The 20,455-nt window shown below is 54.8% G+C and overlaps 1 protein-coding gene across 1 annotated transcript; it reads left to right on the top strand.

Moving 5' to 3' along the window:
- The first annotated feature begins 249 nt into the window (after positions 1-249).
- LOC147526689 (ubiquitin carboxyl-terminal hydrolase 17-like protein E) lies at positions 250-5,151 on the top strand. Its single transcript, XM_086628011.1, has 5 exons — positions 250-351; positions 680-820; positions 1,039-1,139; positions 2,284-2,398; positions 4,924-5,151. The coding sequence occupies exons 1-5, from the start codon at positions 250-252 to the stop codon at positions 5,149-5,151; spliced, it is 687 nt and encodes a 228-aa protein (XP_086484137.1).
- Positions 5,152-20,455: the final 15,304 nt, after the last annotated feature.

The following is a 20,455-nucleotide window of genomic DNA, read 5'->3' as shown; positions in this document are numbered from 1 at the left end:
TTTCTAACGACACACTAACACCAGATCCGGCGTGAAGGTGCTGCACGTCACTGAGCACAAGTTGTCTTTTCATGTCGGTTTAACGCACAAGAATGCGACGCGGTTTTTTGAAAATGTGGTCTTGTGGTACTGAGTAGCCTTAAAGTGGTGTAAGGCTGTGCCAGACCTGACAGCTTGTCTGGCCTCCCTGGGGGAAGACAGGGTGTGCTCCAGCACTTGGCTCTGTGCTTGGTTTCCAGGTGTCACCAGATGGTCGCCGCCTCCAAGGGGTTCACAGTCCATTGTGCACCCAGGGTGCTCACACTGTGCCTGAAAAGGTTCGACAGTTTCACGGGCAGGAAGATCTGCAGGGTGAGTACGCGATTGGAGTGCCCCTTCCCGGGGCGGGAGATTTCCCAAAGCAGGACGCTCTTTCACGAGCTGTTCATGTTGGGTTTTTCGTGCTCCCTTCTGGGGAGACGAGTGTTGCTGTGGGAAGACAAAATGTGTTCTGCTCTGACAAAGCTGCTTTGGCCAAGAACAGCTTCCTGCCACCCAAACCATTGCGTGCTGCTTCAGGGAAAACCAAGTGCTCATGAGCCAACAAGATGTAAATTATACACCTCTAGCCTTTGCTCTGGGAAGGCTGTTTCATGTAGTAGTTCAGGATCATTTCTGAGCCCTTTTGGTCTCTCTGTAGGTTGTGGCGTATCCCGAGTACTTGGATCTTCGGCCATACATGTCCCAGGCAGCTGGAGAACCAGTCCTCTACGCCTTATATGCTGTCCTGGTACACAGCGGTCCCAGCTCGCATGCAGGACACTATTTCTGCTACACAAAGGTAAAGAGCAACTTCCTTCCTAGCAGGGGAAAAGTGTGTGCTGGGGAAGACAAACTTTCATGGCAGTGTTACTGGCAGCCAAGGTCTGGGAGGAGAAGGTCTCCTTAGGGGCTGGATTGGACGTGTTTTGGCGCACTCTCGGTTCTGTAGTTTTCTGCCCGTGTGTTTGTGGAGAAACCACGCAGTTCATCTCCAGGTATCCATGCCCTTCTTTGCAGGCCGCCGACGGACTGTGGTATAAGATGATCGATAAGTCCGTGGACGGTTGTGATGTCGACGAGGTTCTCGGGCAGCAAGCCTATTTACTGTTTTATGCCAGGTAAGAACGAGTGTTAAAATGTCTTCAGAAGACGTTTCCTTTCCCTGGCTCTGCTATTTTCTCTTCTCATCCTCCTGAGCATTTCTCTTTCTGTCACAGGAGACAGTTACTACCTGCACCATTCCGTGCAGTTGAATCGGAACTTCCCCATGTCGGTCCTTATTTTCCCCTGCTGGGCTTTAGGCCACTGCCCTGGTGTGAACTGCTCCTTGTCTGCTAGCTGAAGCTGGCTAATGTAGAGAGGAGTACTTCGGGGGGGGCTGCAGGGAAGATGGGGAGGGACTCTATCAGGGAGTGCATCAGGACCAGGCGTTAACGGTCTTAAACTGAAAGAGGGCAGGTTTTGATGAGATCTAAGGAAGAAGTTCTTCCCTCTGAGGGTGGCGAGGCACTGGACCAGGTTGCCCAGAGAGGCTGTGGGTGCCCCATCCCTGGAAGTGTTCAAGGCAAGGTTGGATGGGGCTTTGAGCAACCTGGTCTAGTGAAGGGTGTCCCTGCCCACAGCAGGGGAGTTGCAACTAGGTGCTCTTGAAGGTCCCTTCCAACCCAAACCATCTAGGATTCTATGAAATGGAGGCTGGAACGGGTAGAAAGAAGAGGACTTGCTCTGACAGGGGCAGAACCTGGTGGGAAGACTCTAATCAAATTTCCCCTGTGTAGTCTTGGTTACATCATCACATTGTTGTAGAACCCACTCCAAGAAAACGACTGACCCCAGAGGAGGCTGCAAGAACAGCCCTAAACAGAGATCACTTCTTTTCCTCCAGGTGCTCTGATTTGGAAACTGGAGAAACGGCTTCTTCCTCACCAGCACCATCGCATGTCCATTCCTTCCCTGGTCAGCGGGGCGCTGACAGCAAGCAGGTGGGTTCTGTGGGACCACAGGGTCTGCCCCATTGGACTAGGGTAACTCTGGGGAGGTGGGTCAGGGCACCAGATGCACAATGGATTTCTTTCTGGGATCTTGGCGTTGCTCTCTTTTCCCACCCACACCGCAGCTTTCTTCACAGCTGCAACGCTGCTCCCTCTCAAAGCATCCCACCTAGCTCCATCCCGTTGTCCACCTCTGGCCCTTCTGCCCTTGCAGCCCTCCAGGAGAGCCTTTGGGAGGCCCTGAGCTGTCCCCCTGCTCTGGTCTTTCCAGGAGGAAAGGGCAGGACCTTTCACAGCTGTCTTTGCAGGACATGGCGGTGGGCTCGGAGGACCCTCCAGAGGACAGCAGCTCCTCCACAACAGCCAGCACCAGCCAGCTAACCTGGGCAGGTGCAGGGGAGGCATGTGCAGGCTGGTCAGGGCCTATCTGGCCAGGCACATTGATTATCACCACCTTCTACGTGTGCAACTACTTGCATCTCTGCCTCTGTGCCTGTGTCTGTGCCTGTATAAGGCTGATGACCACATGCCAAGCTGCGTTCCCGACCTGCAGCCCACCGTCTGACAATGCGCTGCAGACTGTGCAACAACACAGGAGAGCAAGAACAAAGAGGAAAGCACAACAACGGGAGCACAGATTCAGCTCCTCTTGCAGCCAGAGGAACAGTGACAGAGAGGGGGCTCGGAGCAGATCCCCACAGCGGGGCAGTGATCTCCACAGCTGGGACACCTCGAGCTGCGACCATACCACAGGGAAGAGGAGGAGAACTATTCCTCCAAGTCGTGACCACGCTCGCAGGGTTGACAGAGTTTCAGAGCGCTCCCAGCCGGCTCCTGCACCCAGTGCTGCTGGGGGGCCAGCCCTGCTAAGGCAGAAAAAGCGGAGCAGATCCCCACAGCGGGGCAGTGATCTCCACAGCTGGGAGACCTCAAACTGCGACCATAACACAGGGAAGAGGAGGAGAACTATTCCTCCAAGTCGTAACCATGCTCGCAGGGTTGACAGAGTTTCAGAGCGCTCCCAGCCGGCTCCTGCAGCCAGTGCTGCTGGGGGCCAGCCCTGCTAAGGCAGAAAAAGCGGAGCAGATCCCCACAGCGGGGCAGTGATCTCCACAGCTGGGACACCTCAAACTGCGACCATACCACAGGGAAGAGGAGGAGAACTATTCCTCCAAGTCGTGACCATGCTCGCAGGGTTGACAGAGTTTCAGAGCGCTCCCAGCCGGCTCCTGCAGCCAGTGCTGCTGGGGGGCCAGCCCTGCTAAGGCAGAAAAAGCAGAGCAGATCCCCACAGCGGGGCAATATTCTCCACATACGATATTTGGAGATCACGGACTATCACCCCTCAGTACGTAGGAAGAGGTGGAAAAAACGTTGATGCAGCACCGGGGCCCTCCAACACCAGCTCCAAGGGGGCTCCAGCACCCAGTGCTGCTCGGGAGCAAACTCGGCTGAGGCAGAGAAAGCAGAGGAGATCCCGGCGTCGGGGCTATGATCTCTGCAGCTCGTTCGTGGACATCACAGACTACAACCCCTCAGCAGGGAGAAGGTGCATTTCTGCAGCCTCGAGATACACATTGGACAAACACTCACGGTGCTGAGTAGTGATGGGGCAGACTGCGACTTCTGCATCTGACTTCTGCCATGCCGGAGAAGAGGAGGGGGAGGAGGTTTTTGGTTTTTTGGGAACACCAAAACCACCCCCAGCAGGAACCAAGCTGCACAAAGGGCACCAGCAGCCCACCCTGTCCCTCCTCCCAGTGCTGCCTCTGGCCAGGGAGAGCTCAGAGAGCCCTTCCAGAGACTTGGACAGTTCTGCTGCCTGGCCTGCACTCACAGGTCCCTCGAGGAAGAGCTTTAATCCCTATTCAGCTTTTGGGATCACCTTGCAAAAACAACACTCATCTGGAACCAACAGGCAGAAAAGCTGAAGCCAGAATTAAAAACACTTGTTGGTCTTGCATGTGTGATTTATGGGCTGTTTCCTTCTCGGTAGGTTTTGGAGCAATTGGTGGAAATACCCAAGCTGAGAAGTTTATGTTACGGGCTTTTGGAAGCAGTGCACGTGCTCCGTTTTAATATGGAGTTCAAGTCACTTGAGCGGAATGGGGTTGGATTAGTGCCCTGGCTTTGGCTGGGACAGAGTTAGTTTTGCCTCTCAGGAGCGAGAAGAGCTCTGTGGTTTGGATCGAGTATGGGATTTGTTCTGAGAAGATATTGACAGCACACTGATGTTGATAGTTGGTGCTGAGACATCAAGGACTTTGCAGCTTCCTGTGTTTTGCTGGTGTGCAGGAGCACGACAGGCTGGGGGGGGAGCACGGCTGGGACAGAGGGCCCACAACTCCTCTTACGATTTGCACTTAGATTGAGGATGCAGGGCCAGATTTGCCAATGGAATACTCCATATCATGCGATGTCATGCCCAGTACATATATGTCGCTGAGGGTTGACTGGGAAGTTGGAATCTCTCTCTTTTGAGGGATTCTCTCAGACTCCGGGAGCTCTCTCTCTCACTCACTCTCTTTTCGGGCCTCTCGCTTGTCCCTTGCCGAGTGGTGAGCAATTGTACTGTGCATCACTTGTTTGTACACGCGATTACCTTATTTCATAGATACATTCAAGTGTTATTTTTTAAAAACTATTTATAATAATAAAACTCATTATCAAATCGTTCAGTTCTCATCCCCATTCCCCAGGGCGGGAGGGAGGGTGAGGAAGCGGCTGCGTGGCGGTCAGTGTCCGGCCGGACGAGCCCACGGCAGTCCTTCCTTTTTGGCCCCCCATAGGGCACTCCAAGGGTTGAGATACGGACAAATTTGACCAGAGTGTGCTGAAATAAACTCGCTAGAAACATTCCTTGTGTTTCCTCGGATGTGGCTGCCCCGAGTGCCGCCTGATGCGCTCCCAGGGCTGCTTCCAGAGCCGTATGACTCAGCACCGCGTCGCCGTACGTGCTGTTGGCCAGCGCGGTTGCATCAGGAAGCGCTGGGCTGGGATCCGCGATGTCGTCCCGCTGGCCACGGGCATCGCTGCGCTGCGCCGGGCGGTGCGGGTGGAATCGCGCCTGTCGGGACCGGCGCTGTCCCTGCCGGCTGCCCAGGGAGCGCTGCGGCAGGGCGCGCAGGACGGGCGCTAGAGCTCGGCCGGCTCAGCCGGGAGCGACGGTGTCCGCGGGCGCTCCGAGCTGCGCCCGCCACAACCGGCGCAGCTTCCCGGGCGGAGCTCCGGCGGGACGCGCTGCCCCCGGGGCCCGGCCGGGGCCGGCCCTGCTCTCTGCAGGAACGGCGGAGTCAAACGGCCCGGGCTGGGGGCTGGGGGCGGGCCATGCTGGCTCCACCAATCACAGCTGACGGTTCCGCAGACCCACAGACCGTTGATACGCTGTCTGACCTGTCATTTGACGGGAGGCGCAAGGGAGAAATCCCAGGCAGCCAATCGGAGAAAACACCACCTCAGGGAAGGGCAGGCACACTTGGGCAGAGTGACAGCTCAGGCGGCCAATCAGAGAGAGCATTGCCCCAGGTGAACTGACCACCTGGGGGCCAATCAGAGGCAGCAACACCTCAGGGCAGGAGACCGACAGCCCTCCTGGCCAATCCAGCGCAGACCCCTGTGAGAAGAAGGCGGGCTCCGCCGGCAGCGGGGCCGAACTCCAGCATGGCGCAGGTGGGGCTGCTCAGCGGCCGAGCAGCCCCGGCCCGGGCCCCCTCCCCGCTCCCACCCCCCGCCGTGTTCCGAACGCCATGTCTCCGCGGTGAGCCCCCGCGCCGCAGCATCAGCATCCTGCGGCGTGCCGCGGGACGGCAGCCACGGCCACCGGCTTCTCGCCACCGCCGCTGCGGTGTCCCGAGCGACCGTGCCCGGACGTGAGCGTGCGGCTGCGGGACAGCGGGGCGGGGGGGGAGGACGGTCGGGGGGTGGTGCTGTGGGGCCGCTGCCATCGCCTCACCCACATCCCCTCCCCACAGCCTGAGCCGCCCTGAGCCGCCTGGAGGGCGGTGACAAACGCGAGGCCGTGGCTGCCGTTCTGGTGGTGAGCTGAGCAGGGGGAGATGGCAGACGGGGGTCTCCCCCTCAAAGTACGGGGTTCCCAGGGATGATGCTGTCTCCCCTCTTCCCACAGCTGCTGCACATCTCTCCGGCAGGTCCCCTGCCCGCCCTACCCTTGCTTAGTCTGGTGCGGCCTCAGCCACCCACTGGTGCTGACACGGGGCAGGACTCTGCTGGGTGGGGCTGGGGGGCGACGGCTCTTCTGGCGGGCATGGCGGGGGCAGGAGCAGTGGCAATGACGCCGGCACTGGAGGATGGGCCACAAGTTGATGAAATATAGGCGGGGCGGCTCTGCCGGGCTGCGAGGCAGCGGTTAGAGGACTTGATTCTGGCACAGAGCTGCCGTGATGCCCCTCAACCCTCCTCTACAACCCGTGGTTCATCACCTGCACGGAGGTGATGTTGACACTTCTGCTGCTCCAAGTGTGGGTGGGAGAACAGTGCGGGGCATACCCCAATTTCAGCCCCTTGACCACCGCTATCTTGCAACACAGAGGAGGGGCAGGTGTATGACGTGCGACTGGATGCGCCCACTTGGCCCAACACCCCATTGGTCTCCACCAGCTCATCAATATCATGGTTTGCCCTAGCATGTCTCTGACCTTTTTTAGAGCCCATAGTTTCATTTTTAGTGCCTAAACTCTCAATTTTAGGGCTCAAAATTTGAGTTCAGGTCCCAAAGCCCCATTTTTACATCCCAAACCTCATTTTTCCTCTACAGAGTCTTCGATCTGGCATCCAAAGCCTCATTTTAGGCTCCAAGCATCCATTTTACAGTGCAAATGCTCAGTTTTAGTTTGCTAAGTATCATAGATCATAGAATGGTTTTGGGTTGGAAGGGACCTCAAAGATCATCTAGTTCCAACCCCTCTGCTATAGGCAGGGACACCTTCCTCTAGATCAGGTTGCCCAAAGCCTCATCCAACCTGGCCTTGAACACTTCCAGGGATGGGGCAGCCACAGCTTCTCTGGGCAACCTGGTCCAGTGCCTCAGCACCCTCAGAGTGAAAAATTTCTTCCTTAGATCTAACAAAATCTCCCCTCTTTCAGTTTAAAGCCATTGCTCCTTGATCTGTCACTACCTGCCCTTGTAAAAAGCCCCTCTCCAGCTTTCCTGTAGGCCCCCTTTAGGTACTGGAAGGCTGCTGGAAGGTCTTCCCGGAGCCTCTCTTCTCCAGGCTGAACAGCCCCAACTCTCTCAGCCTGTCTCCATAGCAGAGGTGCTCCAGCCCTCGGATCGTTTTCATGGCCCTCTTCTGCACTCACTTCAACAGGTCCAAGTCTTTCCTGTGCTGAAGACCCCAGAGCTGGACGTAGTACTCCGTGTCAGGGACTCACGAGAGCAGAGTAGAGGGGCAGAATCACCTCCCTTGGCCTGCTGAAAACACTTCTTTGGATGCAGCCCACAACAAGGTGGCTTTATGGGTTGCAAGTGCACATTGCCGGCTCATGTGAGCTTCTCATCACCAGCACTCCCAAGTTCTTTTCCTCAGGGCTGCTCTCAATCCATCCTCCGCCCAGCCTGTACTTGTGCTTGGGATTGCCCCGACCCACGTGCAGGACCTTGCACTTGACCTTGTTGAACTTCATGAGGTCTCAGAGGCCCATCTCTCCAGCCTGTCAAGGTCCCTCTGGATGGCATCCCTTCCCTCCAGCATGTCCACAACACCACACAGCTTGGTGTCATCTGCAAACTTGCTGAGGGTGCACTCGATCCCACTGTCCATGTCACCCAACAAAGATGTTAAATAGCACTGGTCCAGTGCTGACCCTGAGGAACACCACTCGTCACTGGCCTCCACTTGGACATTGAACCGTTGACCCCAACTCTTTGAGTGCGACCATCCAGCCAATTCCTTATCCACCAAGTGGTCATCCATCAAAACCACGTCTCTCCAGTTTAGAGACAAGGATGTCGTGTGGGACAGTATCAAATGCTTTGGACAAGTCCAGGTAGACGATGTCAGTTGCTCTTCCCCTGTCCATCAGTGCTGTAACCTCATCATAGAAGGCCACCAAATTAGTCAGGCAGGATTTGCCCTTAGTGAAGCCATGTGGCTGTCACCAATCACTCCTTGTTTTCTATGTGCCTTAGCACAGTCGCCAGGAGAATCTGCTCCATGATCTTGTCAAGCACAGAGGTGAGACCGACTGGCCTGTAGTTCCTGGGTCTTCTTTTTTTCCCTTTTTAAAGATGGGGGCTGTTTCCCCTTTTCCAGTCAGTGGGAACTTCACCAGATTGCCACGACTTCTGAAATGTGATGGATAGTGGCTTAGCAATTCATCTGCCGGTTCCCTCAGGACCCGTGGATGCACCTCATCAGGTCCCATGGACGTGTCCACCTTCAGGTTCTTTAGATGGTCTCGAACCTGATCTTCTCCTACAGTGGGCGGTTCTTCATTCTCCCAGTCCCTGCCTTTGCCTTCTGCAATGCACTAGAGCACTTCCCAGTGAAGACTGAGGTAAAAATTATGGAATACCTCAGCTTTCTCCGTATCTCAGGTAGCCAGGTCTCCCCTTCCATGCGGAGAGGGCCCGTGTTTTCCCCTAGATCTCTTTTATCACTGACATATCTATAGAAGTTTTTCTTGATGTCCTTGATGTCCCTGGCCAGATTTAACTCTATCAGGGCTTTCCTAACCTGATCTCTGGTTGCTCGGACAATGGCTCGTATTCTTCCCAGGCTACCTGTCCTTGCTTCCACCCTGTGTAGGCCTTCTTTTTGTGTCCGAGTTGGTCCAGGAGCTACTTGCTCATCCATGCAGGCCTCCTGGTGTTCCTACCTGACTTCCTCTTTGTTGGGATGCACTGCTCCTGATCTTGGAGGAGGTGATCCTTAAATATTAGCCAGATTTCTTGGGCCCCTCTTCCCTCCAGGGCTTTATCCCACGGTGCTCTGCCAAGCAGATCCCTAAGGAGGCTGCAGTCTGCTCTCCTGAAATCCAGGATAGGGAGCTTGCTCTAAGGACTGCAGAATTGAGGAAAATGATGCCCAGAGACTTGGCTTATTAGGGTGCTTTGCGTGTTACTGAGCCCGCTGGTGCCAGGTTCCTGAGCTGCAGATGCTGAAAGGTTGAAGAAGCCTCTAGAGAAGTAAAAGACAGAATGCAAACGTCCAGGTGCCTGAGGGTTTTGGTGGGCCTCACTGAGGACTGTCACTGAAGAGCAGTGAGGGGAGCGACCAGAGAAGGTGCCATCCCTTGGGGGCTGTTGAAGCAGGAAGTCAGAGGCACTGGCTACGGGAGGAAGATCAAATGTGGAGGTGGCTCTGAAAGCCTTGGCTGTGTTTTGCCAAGCAAGATGGCCAAACCCTGACCCCTCATCCCCTGCAAAGCAAGCACCTTTCTCTCATGGGACGGGGCTTTTCCTGGGGGCAGCGTGATGTGGAGGTGTGCGATGCTGAGGGCGGGACAGTGCCAGGACGTCTCCCATGCTCTATGGTGGCGAGAAAGCACCGAGACCCTGGGGTTGTGAGGAACCGGTGTCGTCTCCTGGGCCTGACTGGAAAAGACAACAGCCATAGCCGAGAAGACAAGGACCTCAGTACCCCCACCAAGTCCCTTGGCCGTCCCCACCAGGCTGTCCTATGGTGTCCTTTGCCTGTGCCATTACCTTTCCCATCGCTAGGGATATTCTGCTAGCCTGAGGATCTTGCTTCCCTCTCTCCCTCTTCAGGTCGTCAGGAAGGCTTCTGCGCGATGTGCACGATGGAAGCGCATGTTCACCAGGCCCTGCATTCCTCAGGCAGTGCATCCGGGCTGGGCACTGGTCAGCGGGGCGGTGAGCAATTACACTGTGTGTCACTGTTTGTGTGTATTCTTTTCCTTTTTATTATTCTTTTTATATTATTACTTTAAATTTTATTTTATTTCGATTATTAAATGTTCTTATCTCAAGCCACGAGTTTCCTTCCCTTCTACCCCTTCGATCTCTCCCCCATTCCCTTGGAGATCCCTGGAGGATCCTCCTGGCCCAGCACACCACCAATCACCCACACCACCATGTGGCTACTGCTTTGACTCCAGGTCTTCCAGATTCAGGGGACCAGCACCATCCTGCCTCCACTGGCCACCTCCACGTTCGGCCATGACACACCTTCTCTGCCAGGTGCTGCCCTGTGGGGCCCCGGGGGCTGCAGGACGACCCTGGCCTGGGCCGCCCCGGGGCTTCCCACAGTCAAACGCAACACCCCCTGCCCTACAAACTTCAGGGGTGAGAGTGGTGGCCCCAGCCCCTCAGGTGCTACCGATGTCCATCAGCAGCTACGAGCACATCGAGGGACAGTTCACAAAGCTCGACAACTCCAGCACAGGCAAACCCCTGCGCGGGCACCTCTGTGCGCAACATCCCGCTGGGCAGCGTCTCCCCACCAGCCCCTCTGCTGACCCCACAATCAAGCCCTGAGGACCAGGCTGGTGACGTTCCCGTGTCCAAGAAGAGGCTTCTCGAACTGGCCCTAAGGCTCTTCGGATGCTCCATGGACACAGTGAGGCTCAGCCAGGACGGTGCCAGGAATGTCCCCGGCTGGTGGCACTGGTGCAGCTTTTCCCTCTGCGACTTCCCCTCGCTCATGCTGCCTGTAGAGCTGCTCACCCCCAACTCCACAATCTCTGAGACTGCTGATACCATCCTGAGCCGGGAAGACAAAATTAGATTTCCCTTCGCTAGGGATATTCTGCTGTCCTGAGGAGCTTGCTTCCCTCTCTCCCTGAGGTCGTCAGGAAGGCTTCTGCATGATGTGCACGATGGAAGCGCATGTTCACCAGGTTCTGCATTCCTGAGGCTGTCAGTGCCATCCGCCTACTGCTGTCAGCAGTGTCCTCACCCGTGAGTCCCTTCAGGTGCTTTTACAGGTTTTCTTCCTTCTGTCCTGGTTTTAGCTGGGACAGAGTCAGCTCTTCTTTTTAGCAGCCAGAAGAGCTCCGTGGTTTGGTTTCACTCAGAGGCTCGCTCTGAGAAGAATGCTGATAGCAAGTTGATGTTTGTGGTTGGCACTGAGGCCTCAAGGACGTTTCAGCTGCCGGGTTCTTGCCAGTGTGCAGGAGCACAACAGGATGGGGGGGAGCATGGCCGGGACAGAGAGTCCACAAACTCTCCTTATGATTTGTACCTGAACTTAAGATTGAGGGCCAAAATGGCCAATTAGTATTCCATATCACACAGCGTCATGCCCAGTATAAGAGTGAGGGTCAGCCGGAAAGAAGGGCCTTTGCGCTTCCGGGACTCTCACTTTCGGGCTCTCAGAGTGTTTTCTCTCTCTCTCTCTCGCTCTCTGTCTCGGGGCCGCCCGTTCGTCCGGGATTGCCGTATCAAGTTTTATCCGTTTGGGATTGCAGCTTTGGAACGAGACGGGCCTCGGTCAAGGGGTGTGTGAGCAATTACACTGTACATACTCATTTGTATATGTTTATCCTTGTACGTATCTGTATATGTATATATTGGTAGCAGCAGTAGTAAATTGTTCTTATCTCAACCCATGGGTCTTTTTTTTTCTTTTTTCCCTCTTTGATTCTCTCCCTCATCCCTGGGGGTGGGGGGAGGGTGAGAGAGGGACTGTGTAGGGTTTAGTTGCCAGAGTGGCCTAACCCACAACATCTTCTTGTAGGAGAGAAACTACTAACATCTTCTTTCTTTGGAATAGGAGAACATTCCCAGCATGGCAGGCAGGAAGATGCCCATGAGTTCTTGCGCTGCACTGTCAGTGCCATGCAGACAGCTTGTCTGAGCGGAAGCAGCAAGTAAGCACAAGCAAATTACATTTTCCGATGTTCCCGAGCCCTTTGGACTCCGTGATGTAGTCCCGTCAAGAAAGCCCTACGGCCAGGGCTTTCGGACAAAGGAGAACTCTTGGAGGTGATAGCTCTCTGCCTTACCCTTTCTTTCCAGCTGGGACATCTCTTCTGAAGATGCTACCGTTTGTCCATCAAATATTTGGGGGCCTTCTGAGATCCAGAGGTACTTTTCCACAGCTATTCTTCTCCTTGGAATTGTCTGTGCCCTTCTGTCTGCCTGCGATAAACAGTTGACCATGTCACCGGCATAAGTAGGTATGAAGGTGTCGTGGTTTGGCTGACCCTCCCACACAGCCGGTCACTCCCCCTCCCCACCCCCAGGAATGAGGGAGAGAATTAAAGGGGAAACGGGAAACCCGTGGGTTGAGATAAGAGTGATTAATACAGATGATTTAATACACAGGTAGATGCTCACCACCCCCTTGTATGCGAAGCCCGTCTCGTCCCGAAGCTGCAGTCCCAGACGAACGTGAGGCCCCGAAATAGAGAGGGAGAGATAGTACTCCGAGAGCGGGAGTACTGGGAGAGTGTCGTGGGTTAGGCTGAGTCCAGCAACCAAACCCATGCAGCTCTCCTAGTCCAGTAAAATGGGGAGGAGAGAAAAATGTAATAAAGAGCTGAGGATCGAGACAGGAACAGAGGAGCACCCACCAACCACGGTCCCGGGCAAAAGAGGCTTTTTTCTTAATGCAAAACTATTTATTAACAGCTACCTACAAAGACAAAAGCACACAAAAACGGTTACTTGAGAGAATAACGAGGAAAACAAGGCCAGGTCTTAAAACAACACCACCCCCCCCCCTTTTTTGCTTCTTCTTCCCGGCTCTACCTCCTCCCCCCAGCGGCGCAGGGGGGCAGGGAATGGGGGAGTGCAGGTCAGTTCATTCCAAGTTGTTACTGTGCTTTTCTTAAAGGAGGAAGGAGTCCTTACACCATTGTCCCTTGATCCAGTGGATCCCCTACTCACGGCGAAGGCGTGAATCCTGCCCGCTGGGGGGGCAAATCCTTACCCCATCGGATTTGCCCCAAGTGCGGGCTTTACCAGTCCTGGGCTTTTAAGGAGCTGCAGCCACTCGCTCTGGCGTGGGTCATCAACAAACTTTAAATGTGCTCCGGCGTGGGTCGTCATGTCGACCTTAAATGCGTCTCCATAGAAACTTTAAATGCGTAAATGCGTAAAATGCGTAAATGTGTCTCTACCTGTGCCCATGATTCACAATAGTCTCAGGCTCAGGCATCTCTTCCCGACGTGGGTCATCCACTGGTTGCGAGTGGGTCTCTGCTTGCTCCACCGAGGACTGTTATAAAAGGGGCTGCTGCCAAGGGGGACTCAGCCGCGGCACACGTTGTTCCGTCCCATCTTCACTGACCTCTTATGTGTGTGGCCGTTTCTCTTAGATTTCAGTCCTGTCTGGGTGAACTCGGCCCGGTGGGCGCCCCGGCAGCGGGGCTCTCCCCGAGTTCCCCAAGCGGCTCCGCCGCCGCCATCCTCGACGGAGCGGGCCCGGCCCGGCCCAGGCCGCCGGCCCGGCCGGGAGCCGGGAGCGGGGGCCGTGCCCCCCTCCCGTCTCCTTGCTCCTGGGCACCGGCACACCTTTCCGGTTCCTTTGGCCGACATAAATAGGGCAATTCGCAGAGGCGCCGATTGGCTCAAGCCCCGAGGGGGACGGGAGTCCGGTGTGATGGGCAGCTTCTGCCACCCGGACCTCCCCCCCCACTTCAAACCATAACAGAGAGAGAGAAAAAAGAAAGAAAAACAATAGAGCAACAGCGCAGCAAGCGCAAAAGAGCAAAAGCGGCGAAAGAGCCAAAGCGCAAAAGCCCTTCTGTCCGGCTGCCCCTCGCTTTTATACTGGGCATGACGCTGCATGATATGGAATACTAATTGGCCAGTTTGGCCTCAATCTTAAGTTCCACCACAAAGGAACTTAAGGGAGGGATGCCATCCAGAGGGACCTCGACAGGCTGGAGAGGTGGGCCCGTACCAACCTCATGAAGTTTAACCAGGCCAAGTGCAAGGTCCTACATCTGGGTCGTGGCAATCCCAGGCACAAATACAGGCCGGGCGGAGAATGGATCGAGAGCAGCCCTGAGGAGAAGGACTTGGGAGTACTGGTGGACGAGAAGCTCAATATGAGCCGGCAACGTGCTCTTGCAGCCCAGAAGGCCAACCGCGTCCTGGGCTGCATCAAGAGGAGCGTGGCCAGCAGGTCGAGGGAGGTGATTCTCCCCCTCTACTCTGCCCTCGTGAGACTTCACTTGGAGTATTGTGTCCAGTTCTGGAGTCCCCAACATAAGAAGGACATGGACCAGTTGGAGAGGGTCCAGAGGAGGGCCACGAAGATGATAAGAGGGCTGGAGCACCTTTCCTATGAGGACAGGCTGAAAGAGTTGGGGCTGTTCAGCCTGGAGAAGAGGAGGCTCTGGGGTGACCTTATAGCGGTCTTCCAGTACCTCAAGGGGGCCTACAAGAAAGATGGGGAGAGGCTGTTCAGGAGGGCCAGTTGTGACAGGACAAGGGGTAATGGTTTTAAAATAGAGGGAGGTAGATTCAGGTTGGATATTAGGAAAAAATTTTTTACCATAAGAGTTGTAGAACACTGGAATAGGTTGCCCAGAGAGGTGGTGGATGCTCCATCCCTGGAGACGTTCAAGGCCAGGTTGGACGAGGCCCTGAGCAACCTGATCTAGTTGGAGATGTCCCTGTTCCTTGCAGGGGGGTTGGACTAGATGACCTTTGAAGGTCCCTTCCAGCCCTAACCATTCTATGATTCTATGATTCTAAATCACAAGGGGAATCATGTCCCCCTTGTCCCAGCTATGCTCCCCCCTTATCCCGCCATGCTTCTGCACTCCGGCACACTGAAAAGTCCTTGGAGTTTCACATCCAACCACAAATATCAACTTGCTATCAGCATTCTTCCAGAGCGAGCCTCTGAGTAAAACCAAAACACGGAGCTCTTATGGCTGTTAAAAAAAAAAGAAGAGCTAACCCGGTCCCAGCTAAAACTGGGACAGAAGGACAGAAACCAGCACAGCCGGTCAACTTGCCCTATGGCTGAGCATTTTGATTTGTCTTCCAGTCACGTGCTTGAGCTGCAGAGCGGTTTCCAGTTCGTACGAGGCCTTCCTGGATGTCCCTTTGGATATAAAAGTAAGAGAGTTTGTAATTGTGCTTTGAGACATCCCCTGTAGCGTTCCAGAATCCACGCATTTGGCTTAAAAACTTACACTGCGAGTGCAAGAGAGCTTGGTGGTAGGTGGCAGGTGGAATGGACTGTGTCTGTCTGGGGAGGCCACGGCAGTGGTCTCCCTGTAGGCTCTGGCTTTAAGCCGGACACGCGTGATCCTCTCTGCACCCTTGGCGAGCTCTCATCCTTCTTCCTTTGCCCTTCCTCCACACCCGTCTGACTCCCGGGCTGATCTTGTTTGTATTGTTTTCATTATTGATGACCCTGCATATCACTGGTAGTTGAACTGAGTGGTGGCACAGAGAGGAAGCTCCTGATAGCCCCGGGAATCCCTGGGAACTGTGGGAAATGTCTAGCAAAATACCCTCTTTCTGCCTCTTTCTGGACACTGCTTGTGGGTTCACAGTGGGTCTGCTCAGCGTCAGCTACCTGGGCCCTCTTGTCAGCTCCTCGGAAGTGTTTGGGCCAGGGCGTTTCCCCGAGCTCAGCGCTCTCCTTTCTCACCCCTCCAGGCAGCCTCATCTGTCACCGCAGCTCTGGAGGACTTTGTGACACCCGAGCCGCTGGGCGATGAAAATGCTTACAAATGTGGCAAGTAAGATGATTTCTAACGACACACTAACACCAGATCCGGCGTGAAGGTGCTGCACGTCACTGAGCACAAGTTGTCTTTTCATGTCGGTTTAACGCACAAGAATGCGACGCGGTTTTTTGAAAATGTGGTCTTGTGGTACTGAGTAGCCTTAAAGTGGTGTAAGGCTGTGCCAGACCTGACAGCTTGTCTGGCCTCCCTGGGGGAAGACAGGGTGTGCTCCAGCACTTGGCTCTGTGCTTGGTTTCCAGGTGTCACCAGATGGTCGCCGCCTCCAAGGGGTTCACAGTCCATTGTGCACCCAGGGTGCTCACACTGTGCCTGAAAAGGTTCGACAGTTTCACGGGCAGGAAGATCTGCAGGGTGAGTACGCGATTGGAGTGCCCCTTCCCGGGGCGGGAGATTTCCCAAAGCAGGACGCTCTTTCACGAGCTGTTCATGTTGGGTTTTTCGTGCTCCCTTCTGGGGAGACGAGTGTTGCTGTGGGAAGACAAAATGTGTTCTGCTCTGACAAAGCTGCTTTGGCCAAGAACAGCTTCCTGCCACCCAAACCATTGCGTGCTGCTTCAGGGAAAACCAAGTGCTCATGAGCCAACAAGATGTAAATTATACACCTCTAGCCTTTGCTCTGGGAAGGCTGTTTCATGTAGTAGTTCAGGATCATTTCTGAGCCCTTTTGGTCTCTCTGTAGGTTGTGGCGTATCCCGAGTACTTGGATCTTCGGCCATACATGTCCCAGGCAGCTGGAGAACCAGTCCTCTACGCCTTATATGCTGTCCTGGTACACAGCGGTCCCAGCTCGCATGCAGGACACTATTTCTGCTACACAAAGGTAAAGAGCAACTTCCTTCCTAGCAGGGGAAAAGTGTGTGCTGGGGAAGACAAACTTTCATGGCAGTGTTACTGGCAGCCAAGGTCTGGGAGGAGAAGGTCTCCTTAGGGGCTGGATTGGACGTGTTTTGGCGCACTCTCGGTTCTGTAGTTTTCTGCCCGTGTGTTTGTGGAGAAACCACGCAGTTCATCTCCAGGTATCCATGCCCTTCTTTGCAGGCCGCCGACGGACTGTGGTATAAGATGATCGATAAGTCCGTGGACGGTTGTGATGTCGACGAGGTTCTCGGGCAGCAAGCCTATTTACTGTTTTATGCCAGGTAAGAACGAGTGTTAAAATGTCTTCAGAAGACGTTTCCTTTCCCTGGCTCTGCTATTTTCTCTTCTCATCCTCCTGAGCATTTCTCTTTCTGTCACAGGAGACAGTTACTACCTGCACCATTCCGTGCAGTTGAATCGGAACTTCCCCATGTCGGTCCTTATTTTCCCCTGCTGGGCTTTAGGCCACTGCCCTGGTGTGAACTGCTCCTTGTCTGCTAGCTGAAGCTGGCTAATGTAGAGAGGAGTACTTCGGGGGGGGCTGCAGGGAAGATGGGGAGGGACTCTATCAGGGAGTGCATCAGGACCAGGCGTTAACGGTCTTAAACTGAAAGAGGGCAGGTTTTGATGAGATCTAAGGAAGAAGTTCTTCCCTCTGAGGGTGGCGAGGCACTGGACCAGGTTGCCCAGAGAGGCTGTGGGTGCCCCATCCCTGGAAGTGTTCAAGGCAAGGTTGGATGGGGCTTTGAGCAACCTGGTCTAGTGAAGGGTGTCCCTGCCCACAGCAGGGGAGTTGCAACTAGGTGCTCTTGAAGGTCCCTTCCAACCCAAACCATCTAGGATTCTATGAAATGGAGGCTGGAACGGGTAGAAAGAAGAGGACTTGCTCTGACAGGGGCAGAACCTGGTGGGAAGACTCTAATCAAATTTCCCCTTTGTAGTCTTGGTTACATCATCACATTGTTGTAGAACCCACTCCAAGAAAACGACTGAACCCCAGAGGAGGCTGCAAGAACAGCCCTAAACAGAGATCACTTCTTTTCCTCCAGGTGCTCTGATTTGGAAACTGGAGAAACGGCTTCTTCCTCACCAGCACCATCGCATGTCCATTCCTTCCCCGGTCAGCGGGGCGCTGACAGCAAGCAGGTGGGTTCTGTGGGACCACAGGGTCTGCCCCATTGGACTAGGGTAACTCTGGGGAGGTGGGTCAGGGCACCAGATGCACAATGGATTTCTTTCTGGGATCTTGGCGTTGCTCTCTTTTCCCACCCACACTGCAGCTTTCTTCACAGCTGCAACGCTGCTCCCTCTCAAAGCATCCCACCTAGCTCCATCCCGTTTGTCCACCTCTGGCCCTTCTGCCCTTGCAGCCCTCCAGGAGAGCCTTTGGGAGGCCCTGAGCTGTCCCCCTGCTCTGGTCTTTCCAGGAGGAAAGGGCAGGACCTTTCACAGCTGTCTTTGCAGGACATGGCGGTGGGCTCGGAGGACCCTCCAGAGGACAGCAGCTCCTCCACAACAGCCAGCACCAGCCAGCTAACCTGGGCAGGTGCAGGGGAGGCATGTGCAGGCTGGTCAGGGCCTATCTGGCCAGGCACATTGATTATCACCACCTTCTACGTGTGCAACTACTTGCATCTCTGCCTCTGTGCCTGTGTCTGTGCCTGTATAAGGCTGATGACCACATGCCAAGCTGCGTTCCCGACCTGCAGCCCACCGTCTGACAATGCGCTGCAGACTGTGCAACAACACAGGAGAGCAAGAACAAAGAGGAAAGCACAACAACGGGAGCACAGATTCAGCTCCTCTTGCAGCCAGAGGAACAGTGACAGAGAGGGGGCTCGGAGCAGATCCCCACAGCGGGGCAGTGATCTCCACAGCTGGGACACCTCGAGCTGCGACCATACCACAGGGAAGAGGAGGAGAACTATTCCTCCAAGTCGTGACCACGCTCGCAGGGTTGACAGAGTTTCAGAGCGCTCCCAGCCGGCTCCTGCACCCAGTGCTGCTGGGGGGCCAGCCCTGCTAAGGCAGAAAAAGCAGAGCAGATCCCCACAGCAGGGCAGTGATCTCCACAGCTGGGAGACCTCAAACTGCGACCATACCACAGGGAAGAGGAGGAGAACTATTCCTCCAAGTCGTGACCATGCTCGCAGGGTTGACAGAGTTTCAGAGCGCTCCCAGCCGGCTCCTGCACCCAGTGCTGCTGGGGGGCCAGCCCTGCTAAGGCAGAAAAAGCGGAGCAGATCCCCACAGCAGGGCAGTGATCTCCACAGCTGGGACACCTCAAACTGCGACCATACCACAGGGAAGAGGAGGAGAACTATTCCTCCAAGTCGTGACCATGCTCGCAGGGTTGACAGAGTTTCAGAGCGCTCCCAGCCGGCTCCTGCAGCCAGTGCTGCTGGGGGGCCAGCCCTGCTAAGGCAGAAAAAGCGGAGCAGATCCCCACAGCGGGGCAATATTCTCCACATACGATATTTGGAGATCACGGACTATCACCCCTCAGTACGTAGGAAGAGGTGGAAAAAACGTTGATGCAGCACCGGGGCCCTCCAACACCAGCTCCAAGGGGGCTCCAGCACCCAGTGCTGCTCGGGAGCAAACTCGGCTGAGGCAGAGAAAGCAGAGGAGATCCCGGCGTCGGGGCTATGATCTCTGCAGCTCGTTCGTGGACATCACAGACTACAACCCCTCAGCAGGGAGAAGGTGCATTTCTGCAGCCTCGAGATACACATTGGACAAACACTCACGGTGCTGAGTAGTGATGGGGCAGACTGCGACTTCTGCATCTGACTTCTGCCATGCCGGAGAAGAGGAGGGGGAGGAGGTTTTTGGTTTTTTGGGAACACCAAAACCACCCCCAGCAGGAACCAAGCTGCACAAAGGGCACCAGCAGCCCACCCTGTCCCTCCTCCCAGTGCTGCCTCTGGCCAGGGAGAGCTCAGAGAGCCCTTCCAGAGACTTGGACAGTTCTGCTGCCTGGCCTGCACTCACAGGTCCCTCGAGGAAGAGCTTTAATCCCTATTCAGCTTTTGGGATCACCTTGCAAAAACAACAGTCATCTGGAGCCAACAGGCAGAAAAGCCAAAGCCAGAATTAAAAACACTTGTTGGTCTTGCATGTGTGATTTATGGGCTGTTTCCTTCTCGGTAGGTTTTGGAGCAATTGGTGGAAATACCCAAGCTGAGAAGATGGTCACCCCATCATAGAAGGTGATCAGGTTTGATTGGCAAGACCTGCCTTTCATAAACCCGTGTTGACTGGGCCTGATCACCCGGTTAACCTTTGTTTCTTGTGCTGTCTGAAGGAACCGATAATGGATTAAATTGATTAGTCCCCACGCCGAGGCTGTTTTCCCGCGGCCATGGCTCATGGGTGATCCCTCCCTGTTCTCATCTCAACTCTCAGGCCTTTCGTTACGTTTTCTTTCTCCGCTCCACCCCACTGCAGGAGGAGGAGTGAGCGAGTGACCACCTGGTGCCTTAGCAGCTGGCCAGGCTAAACCGTGACGATAAGTTTTGTTAATTTTGCATTGGCAACAAACACAATTTTTACAGACGAATGGAATTGGCTGTAAGTTATGGACATGCCAGGGGGGTTGGCCGCAGCCATAACAGAAGCATTTCTGGAACATGGACAGTGGCATGGCTGTTGCTGAATTTTCTAGTCATAGTAGTATCCATCAGTCTTGGAATGCTGCACAATCTCATGAGTGACATCTGTCTGTTGAGGGGCAGGGGAGAGGTGCTCGCTAACGAGAATGTACCGGTCTGTACCGTTGGGTATCGGAATGGTTAAGCACGCAGTGCAACATGTGTTGGTGAGCAGGGATTTTAGTAGTGAGAATGAGACACGAAGGGATGGTTAGAAGACGTATAAGTGTATTAAATCATGTAGAACCTGAGCACAACGCAAGTGGCATGGAATAAGGGGTGGAGATCGTG

The sequence above is a fragment of the Tauraco erythrolophus genome, chromosome 29, assembly GCF_009769465.1.
Source record: "Tauraco erythrolophus isolate bTauEry1 chromosome 29, bTauEry1.pri, whole genome shotgun sequence".
In the NCBI taxonomy this organism is placed as follows: Eukaryota; Metazoa; Chordata; class Aves; order Musophagiformes; family Musophagidae; genus Tauraco; species Tauraco erythrolophus.
Note: the sequence above shows the minus strand (reverse complement) of the source record. Positions and strands in the feature narration are given on the sequence as shown.